Below are 8,582 nucleotides of genomic sequence, written 5' to 3'. Positions count from 1 at the left end.
TTATTATTATTATTATTATTATTATTATTATTATTATTATTATTATTATTATTATTATTATTATTTAATGTGTATCAGTGTTTTGCCTGCACGTATCTCTAGCCTGGTGTTCATTGAGGCCAGAAGGGGGTGACAGATTCCTTGGAACTGGAGTTACACATGGTTGTGAGCTGCTGTTTGAGTGGACTCAAGCCCATACCTTCTGGGAGAATAGCCAGTGCTCTGAATTGTTGAGCATCTTTCCAGCATTTTTGTTGTTGAAACAGGTGTTTACTCTGTCTCTCCAGTGGCCTTAGCCTCTTAAATCCTGAGGTTATACATGGGCCACTGTTGTTATAAACAATGAAAATCCCACCGTTGTAGTTTACCAACGAAGACTCAGGATGCTGGGGTGAAAACCTGCTAGCTCAGAAAGCACCCTACCCAGTTCACATCCCAGAAGGAAAATGCCAAAAGCCCAAAGCTAAAAACTTGCTCGCTCAGTTGATGACCCAGGAGGAAAAGGCCTGCTAGCTCAGCCCAGGGGGAGAAAGCCAAAAGCGCAAGGCCAAAGAGCTAAAGCCCCAAAAAGCCAAAGGAGCTAAAGAGCTCAGTAGTTAGAGAACTGAAGCCAAAGCGCTGAAGAGCTCCTCCTCCTTTTCCACAGTCTTAAATACCCCTCTCTCACAGTCCCTCCTTACGCTTAATCCTTGTCAGCTGGTTTCTTGCTCCACCTCTTGACCTAGGATTAACTTTATTAAATCCTGTGTACAGAAAGCTCTTGGATTAAAGGTGTATGCTAGGGCTGAGCTACACCAAGCAAAAGAGAGTTTTTTACAGTTCACAATCTCAGGGTTCCCAGTGGGATCAAATATCCTGCAACAGACCACCACACCCAGCCTAACTTCTTCTTTTCTGTGTCTCTTGCCTTCTCCTCAGCATTTTGTGATTTTTCTCTTTGCCCTCAGACTTGACCCTGCTCCTGCAGCTTCTGCAGTGACTGCACATGCTGGGCCTGGACCTGCTGTCCCTCTTGCTCGCTGCTCACGTACCTTCATCACATTTAGTGATGATGCAACATTTGAAGAGTGGTTTCCCCAGGGGCGACCCCCAAAGGTCCCTGTTCGGGAGGTCTGTCCAGTGACCCATCGGCCAGCTCTGTACCGGGACCCTGTTACAGACATACCCTACGCCACAGCTCGAGCCTTCAAGATCATTCGTGAGGCCTACAAGAAGTACATCACTGCCCATGGACTGCCACCTACTGCCTCCGCCCTCGGCCCTGCTCCCCCACCCCCTGAGCCACTCCCTGGCTCTGGTCCTCGAGCCTTGCGCCAGAAAATTGTCATCAAATAGAGGTACCTGGGCCTTCTACTTCACCTCCTCCCTTTCTATGTCTCTTTGTCCTTGATGATTTTTGCCGGGTTTTTCTTTTGTTATAATTTCTTCCCCTAGTTCATTCTGTTTTGTTTTGTTGTTTTTTTTAATCTAATAAAATGGTAAAATCTTTTTTGTCTGATGTGTAGGGTTGGAGGCAAAATATATTTATGAATGTGTGAGTGTATTTGTATATTTGGCTTGTTTGGGTTTTGTTTGTGCTAAGATTGAACACATGGGCAAGTGATCCACCACTAAGATAATCCCTCAGCCTTGTTTGTTTTCTCCCTCTTTCCCGCCTTCTCTTTTCTTTTTTCCTCTCTCTTTATGTAGCCCAGACCGGCCTCAGACAAGCTCGCTCTACATCTGCTTCCAAGTGCTGGACTCAGCCATGGCTGCCGCACTGTGTCCCTAGGCCTTGTCATTGTGTGATAGGGCTTGGAATGAGCTGTCCTTTTCTTCTCTTACGTGTGTGGGTGTTTTGCTTGAATGTATGTGAACACCATATGCATACATAACGAACATAGAGGCCAGAAGATAGCATTGAATCCACCGGAATGAAGTTGCAATTGTGAGCTACCATGTGGGCTCTGGGAATTGAACCTGGGTCCTCTAGAAGAGCAGCCAGTGCTCTTAACCCCTGAGCCAGCCTTCTTTTTTAAAAAAATTACTTTTAAAACACAAGTTCTTGCTAAATTGTGCAGTCTATTAACTGTCCCAAACTTCAGACTCAAGCAAACCCTCCACCTCATTCTTCCAAGTGTAGGGCCTAGAGGTACAAATTACTGTTACTACATTGAGTGTTTTTTAATAGCTTACATTCACAAAGTAATGGGCTTCATAAAGATGCCTTTATTAAGTCTATTACATATTTTTGTTACATTTCCCTAGGTTGTCCATGTTTAACTCTAGTCTTTGAACTAAAGTTAAATACCAGAATAAAATCCCTACACAGAGTCTGCAGGCATGTGTTGGGGTGGTGTGCATATTCCAAGGCCAGGCTTCCACCTATTCCTTTGAGGCAGGTTCTCTTTCTGAATCTGGGCTCATGTTTTCTAAGCTGTCAGAAGCCAGCAAAGCCCCAGTGCTACCCACTGGAGCTGGGGTTACAGGCATGTGTCAGAGGATTAGCTTGTTATATAGATGCTGGAATTTTAACTCACAATTGCACAGCAAATACTCTTAACCAACGGAGATCTCTAGCTCCTCACCTACCCTATCCCACCTTTCCCCCACCCCCCCAAGACAGGGTTTCTCTGTAGCCTTGACTATCCTGGACTCACTGTAGACCAGGCTGACCTTGAACTCATAGAGATCCATGCACCACCACCACCCAGCTGCCCTACCTCTTTTTAAAAATGTTTTGCTATGTGCTCTGTGTTGGCTTTGAGTTCTCCAACTTGTAGCAATCCTACCTCAGCCCCACCTATTGAGGGAATACAGATGTGAGGTACCACGTTGGAACTGGTACGTTCCAATCAGTGCTTTGAAGAGAACCAGGAACCTACAGGGGAGCCCTCTAATTGTCCATTGGAGGACTCTGCTTGCAGCAAGAGTCCTCCAGTGACTCTTGAGAGGAGGTGTCATGGCTAGTACTGGCCACTAGAGGCTCTCAGGGCTGGGCAAGGTATGGGGTCGGTGTATATGTGATCTCCCACCACTCCCCACCTGGCCGGAGCTAAAATAATAAAATGCTGAGCTCACTGTTCCCCCACTCTCTGCCCCGGCACCAGACTCCTCCTGCTGACCAGACAGTGTCCTAGTAGAACAGACGGACCATCTGACAAGGGGAGGTGAGAGGTGCTCACTAGGACTGGTAGGTGGGAAGAGAGGGGTCTTTGGGGTGAGAACCTGGTGGGAGATGGGAAGAGCGGCCTGGGGAAAGTGAGCTGTGTCCGTGCCTCTGTCATTCCGTGTACGTTTTGTCTTGACGCTGTATGGCTTATGTTGTCAGTGTCTCACATTCAGGATCATCTTCCATATTAAGCATGATGTATATTTAGGGGTCGAGTGCATTTTTCACACTAAAAGATTGTGTAAATTTAATCATCCCACTACCCCATTTAAAAGACATTTTCCCCAGTGTTGTAGTGTCACCTTTCCGGTGACAGATTATGGGAACTAGACGCCTTCTGAGGCCATGCTGCCCTTCCCCCAATCTGGAAGCGCCTCAGTTTCTAAGCCTTACTTTCCCTTATGATTCAGAATGTTAGCAAACACAGAAAGTGAGATCTCAGTCCTCTACAGTAAAGGAGGAAATGAGGGTGGCATAAGAGGCCACCACTGTAACCCAGCCAATCTTCCTTGCTTAACCAGTTTCAAAAAAGGCCTGGGTAATGGGGAAGAGAGGATGACTTTCCCTGAAGCTGTTACCCCCTCCCACTTTGCAGTAGGAACTGGGCATGGAGCCAGCTATGCTGGCAGGGCCTCCAGCAGCTGTGTTAGAGCAAGAGACTCTGCGGGTAAGGTTGTCCGGGGAGGGTGCTGCCAGGATTTCTCTATCACACAGTGGGTGGACAGACCCAGCCTGGAGCCTAGAATCCCCATCTAGAATGGCTGGAAAGTGCTGGGACCAGGAGGGAAAGTTATTTCAACCATGACCAATCTGATTTCCCCATCCCAGGTAGACTCTAGCCTCCAAGGTATACAGTTCAGTGTTCTAACTATGGCTGGACTTTTTTATGTCCTCAGTGTCTATGTCCAACAGCTTTTCCCATATCCCCCAGGCTGTGAGTGTCACACTGTGGGGAGGGGGTAGGGGCCGCCATGTCATCGTATCAGAAGGAACTGGAGAAATACAGAGACATCGATGAAGATGAGATCCTAAGAACCTTGAGCCCCGAGGAGCTAGAACAGCTGGACTGCGAGCTCCAAGAAATGGACCCTGAGGTAGGGGCACCATGCAGGGGTCAGGGCATCCCTGCATATGTAGGAAGTAGGGGATGCTGGGTGCCGGAGAACAAGGCCACCAACAGGGCCTGAAATCCCAAAAGGGCCAGGGAAAAGATGTCTGGAGAGTAGCTGATTTGTTCCCCAAAACTCATCCCTAAGAACATGCTCCTGCCAGCTGGACTAAGACAACGTGACCAGACAAAGAAGAGTCCAACAGGGCCGCTAGACAGAGATGCCCTATTGCAGTACCTGGAGCAACAGGCCCTAGAAGTCAAAGAGCGTGACGACCTTGTGCCCTTCACTGGCGAGAAGAAGGGTATGGGCATCCTAGCATCTATGGCCCCAGAAACCAAGTGGCTGTCTCTTGCGCCTCCCTATTAGCTTCCCTCCCTACTGCTGGCAGCTGTCAGGGACTCAGGTCCCAGGAAAGCTGCATGCTAATTTATTCTCTTCAATTTTTTGATTTTTGAGATAGGGTCTCTGTGTAGCCCACTTTGACCCTGAGCTAGCCATCCTACTATCTTAGCTTGCCAAATGCTGAGATTACAGACCTGTGCCACCACACCAGCCTGTACTCTTCAATTCCTGTGAGAAATGAGAGGACCAAAATGTCCTGTGCCTGTGGAGAATTCAGGCTTTCTGATGTACCCTGGTGATCTAGTCTGACCCACACCAAGAAGGAAAGGAAGGTGGAGGCGCCATCTTGGAAGAAAGTACCTCTGCTTGAACTGTCATCTCTCTATCAGGAAAACCTTATATTCAGCCCAAGAGAGAAATCCCAGCACAGGAACAGATTACACTGGAGCCTGAACTGGAGGAGGCACTGTCCCATGCTACAGATGCCGAAATGTGTGACATTGCAGGTGGGCAGCTGCAGGGAGCTGAGGAAGGAGGGAGGGTGGGGAATGTGGCAGCCTTATCTTGACATAGGACTAGAAGGAAAGGCCTGAGCCGCCAGGACATGGATGCTTGAGAAAGCCTCAGACAGCTCGCTTCTCTCTCTCTCTCTCTCTCTCTCTCTCTCTCTCTCTCTCTCCCCTGAGGCTGTTCTGGAGTTCACTGTAGACTAGGCTGGCCTGCCTCTGCCTCCGGAGTGCTGGGATTAAAGGCATGCACCACCACCCACCATCTCAGACAGACGTTTTTTACTTTTTTTAAAAAAATAGTTTATTTAATTTTATGTACATTAGTGTGAAGGTGTCAGATCTGTTAGAATTGGCATTAAAGACAGTTGTGAGCTGCCATGTGGGTGCTGGGAATTGAACCCAGGTCCTTTGGAAGAACAGGTACTACTCTTAACCACTGAGCCATCTCTCCAGTCCCTGTTTTTTACTTTTATTGCTTCTACATTGGTTCTTTTATTTTTTTTAATTTAATTAACATCTCAAGAGCAGCAACTTCACAGGGATTGTGAGGGCAGATGAGAGTGGAGCTGTGCTTGCTGAAACTGGCAGAGGCTCTTCTCTGCAGCTGGTCCTCTGATGGCTCCTCAGGGGCCTTCCTTCTGAGTTTTAGAAATCCCTGCCCCAGCAGGTCTGCAGAAGAGACTCCTGTAGCTCAGGGAGGGTGAGAAACTGCAAGTCTCTAAAACTGCCTCGGCAGAGGGAGGCAGGAGGCAGGGGTGGCCGGGGGACACCTTAACTGCTATGTGCCTCTGTTTACCCTCACCAGCCATCCTGGGCATGTACACACTGATGAGCAACAAGCAATACTACGATGCCATTTGCAGTGGAGAGATCTGCAACACAGAAGGCATTAGCAGTGAGTGTGCTGGAGAGGCATGAGCTCCTCCAACCCGCTAGAGCCCGGCCCAGGCAGGCCGGTGGCTAAGAAGAGGCTGCAAGTGTGAGACAGGGTGCATGAAGGTTCAGAGGGCCAGTGGGGAGGTATGATGGGGGATACGTTGGGGTTCCCCTCTGCTGCTCTTATCCCCATTAGGTGTGGTACAGCCTGACAAGTATAAGCCAGTTCCGGATGAACCCCCCAATCCCACAAACATCGAGGAGATACTAAAGAGGGTGCGTAGCAATGACAAAGAGCTGGAGGAGGTGAACCTCAATAATATACAGGTATTTGACTCCTGACCCCAGAGAGTAACAGGAACAGCTGCTGATGCAGCACAAGAGTCCTCAGTCTACTCTGCCCTGTCCCCCCTCAGGACATCCCGATACCTGTGCTAAGTGAGTTGTGTGAAGCAATGAAGACAAACACCTATGTTCGGAGCTTCAGTCTGGTGGCTACAAAGAGTGGTGACCCCATCGCCAATGTAAGACTAGCACACATGCCCAGTCCTCTTCCCATACCGTGTCAGGCACCCCTGACAAGGCCTGTCTTTAAGGATCACACATATGAGCGGTGCTAGTCCCATCATGTTTTTTTGTTTGTTGGTGGTGGTGGGTTTTTTTGTGTGGGTTTATTGGGGGGAGAGGAACATCAGTCCTCCTTGGCCGTCGCCTTCCTTATAGCTGCGGCCCACGTTGCTCAGCTCCTTCCTCTTGGCTCGGATGTGTGTGCCCACCCCCTTCTTGATGAACTTGAGCATGCGTGTGTCTTTAGACACCTCGAGCAGCTCCACAGCACCCGGCTCGTAGGATGCGAAGCCGCACCCGTCCCTGACCATGTCCAACACAAACTTGGTGCGCCTGGTGAGGCGCCAGCGCGCCTCTGCCTCCGGCTTGCTGACAATCTTTGTCATCTTGTGGCCCTTGTTGAGGCCCATGCCATGAGGTAGCACTGGGCCATGGCTGCTGCTCTCCGATGGTGGCCAAGACCCCAGCATGTTTTTAAAACGTTTATTTATTTTTATTATGTATACAATGTTCTGTCTGCACATACACCTGAATGCCAGGAGAGGCACCACATTTCATTATAGATGGTTATAAGCTACCATGTGGTTGCTGGGATTTGAACTCAAGACCTCTGAAAGCGCAAGCAGTGCTCTTAACCTCTGAGCCATCTCTCCAGCACCCCCACCCCATCATGCTTTCTTACGGCAGCCTTCAAAATCCCTACCCTTACTCTTCTGATGCCATTTCCCCCCAAAGAAAGCTTCTCTAACACCCTCAATCCCAACAGTAACTTAATCTTTATGCTCTTACCAACTCCCCAATCCTGGCTCCTCCTGCTTCACATGTCAAACAGTCTCAAAGAGCTGTTTCTCTCCTGCTCCCATTCTGACTCTCCTCAGTCACCCATGAAACTGTCCCCTAACCCTAACTCCAGTCCCTACTACCCAGGCTGTGGCTGGCATGCTGCGTGAGAACCGCAGTCTCCAGAGCCTGAACATTGAGTCCAACTTCATCAGCAGCACAGGGCTCCTGGCTGTGCTAAAGGCAGTTCGGGAAAACGCCACTCTCACTGAACTCCGTGTAGATAACCAGGTTGGCATTCCTATCCCCTGGGCTTCATCCCATTGAGTTTCCTCCTTATTGTCCCAATGAAGGGCGCCAAATCGGCCTTCTTCAAGCCTCTTCACTTCCCAGAGGCCCATGGGCTGGGGTGGTGAAAACCATACACATCTGATAACTTCCACCTTTCGTCCTCCAGCGCCAGTGGCCTGGTGATGCAGTAGAGATGGAAATGGCCACCGTGCTAGAGCAGTGTCCCTCGATTGTCCGCTTTGGGTACCACTTTACACAACAAGGGCCACGAGCTCGGGCAGCCCAGGCCATGACGCGGAACAATGAGCTGCGTGAGTTACTGTAGAGCCATGTGCAGAGGAGGGCAAGTGCTGGAATGGGGTAGACCCTGAAGGCAGGCTTAGTGAGAGATGTGGGATGCCTGGCCAACACGTGGAGCTGAATGAGCAGAGACAGAAAGTCCTCCCCTGCCCCCAAATACACATCTGTAGAGAAGTGGGGAAGAAGGTTGACGTGATAGTGCCTGGAGAGGCGTGGCCCTTTCACTTTCAGGTGTGTATTCTTGATTCTGTCAGCATGAACAGGCCCATCAGGTGGCATGAGGCAGCACCTTATAAGTCTGCCTGAAGAAAAAAGAGAAACATGCCTTTGCACAGAAGTGGAACTGTGTTTACTGCTCTTCCTTTACAGGTCGTCAACAAAAGAAGAGATAACATCACCCTTTCTTTTACCAACCAGAGAGGAGAGCTCTAGGCACCTAAATCCTCATCTCTCTCCCCATTCCTGTAAATAAAATCCCTTTTGTTCATGCCGCCTGTCTCCTTCCTTGGGTTGGGATCTTGGCACTAACCTCTGAGAGTTACTGCCAGTTCATCAGGGATTATTTATACTCTGGGGATCAGAAGGCAGGAGGGTCAGGTTACTGGGGGGGGAGCTCTGTCCGTTGTGTTCCCCACAAATCTGCCAAAGGCTTTA

General features: G+C 49.3%; 2 protein-coding genes and 1 pseudogene across 4 annotated transcripts in view; 2 read left to right on the top strand and 1 right to left on the bottom strand.

The window, feature by feature from the left end:
* The window catches only part of Vps72 (vacuolar protein sorting 72 homolog), a 12,598-nt gene extending 11,110 nt beyond the window's left edge, over positions 1-1,488 (top strand). The window contains exon 6 of the mRNA XM_055603725.1: positions 948-1,488. Coding sequence (XP_055459700.1) covers positions 948-1,335 — 388 coding nt within the window. The 3' untranslated portion in view covers positions 1,336-1,488. The remainder of the gene's footprint in view (positions 1-947) is intronic.
* A 744-nt stretch (positions 1,489-2,232) lies between these two features.
* Tmod4 (tropomodulin 4) lies at positions 2,233-8,395 on the top strand. Of its 3 annotated transcripts, none has more exons than XM_055603729.1 (10): positions 2,233-3,149; positions 4,083-4,245; positions 4,408-4,564; positions 4,995-5,111; positions 5,920-6,009; positions 6,187-6,317; positions 6,407-6,514; positions 7,485-7,628; positions 7,795-7,939; positions 8,298-8,395. In XM_055603729.1, exons 2-10 carry the CDS (start codon positions 4,123-4,125, stop codon positions 8,318-8,320), a joined length of 1,038 nt encoding a protein of 345 aa, XP_055459704.1. In that variant the 5' UTR covers positions 2,233-3,149; positions 4,083-4,122; the 3' UTR covers positions 8,321-8,395. The 3 variants fall into 3 exon arrangements, with proteins under 3 accessions (XP_055459704.1, XP_055459702.1, XP_055459701.1); XM_055603727.1 differs by having other exon boundaries at positions 3,747-4,245; XM_055603726.1 differs by having other exon boundaries at positions 2,233-4,245.
* On the bottom strand, positions 6,682-7,027 carry LOC129673876 (60S ribosomal protein L36-like; annotated as a pseudogene).
* Positions 8,396-8,582: the final 187 nt, after the last annotated feature.

This window comes from Psammomys obesus, unplaced genomic scaffold (genome assembly GCF_907164565.1).
Source record: "Psammomys obesus unplaced genomic scaffold, mPsaObe1.curated_primary_1811, whole genome shotgun sequence".
Taxonomy (NCBI): domain Eukaryota; kingdom Metazoa; phylum Chordata; class Mammalia; order Rodentia; family Muridae; genus Psammomys; species Psammomys obesus.
This window is presented reverse-complemented; position numbering and strand designations above follow the sequence as displayed.

Coding starts and splice junctions, on each gene's coding strand:
- Tmod4 (XM_055603729.1), top strand. CDS start 4,123: ATGTCATCGTATCAGAAGGAACTGGAGAAATACAGAGACATCGATGAA. Junction 6,010..6,186: donor CAACACAGAAGGCATTAGCA/GTGAGTGTGCTG, acceptor TATCCCCATTAG/GTGTGGTACAGCCTGACAAG. Junction 6,318..6,406: donor TGAACCTCAATAATATACAG/GTATTTGACTCC, acceptor GTCCCCCCTCAG/GACATCCCGATACCTGTGCT.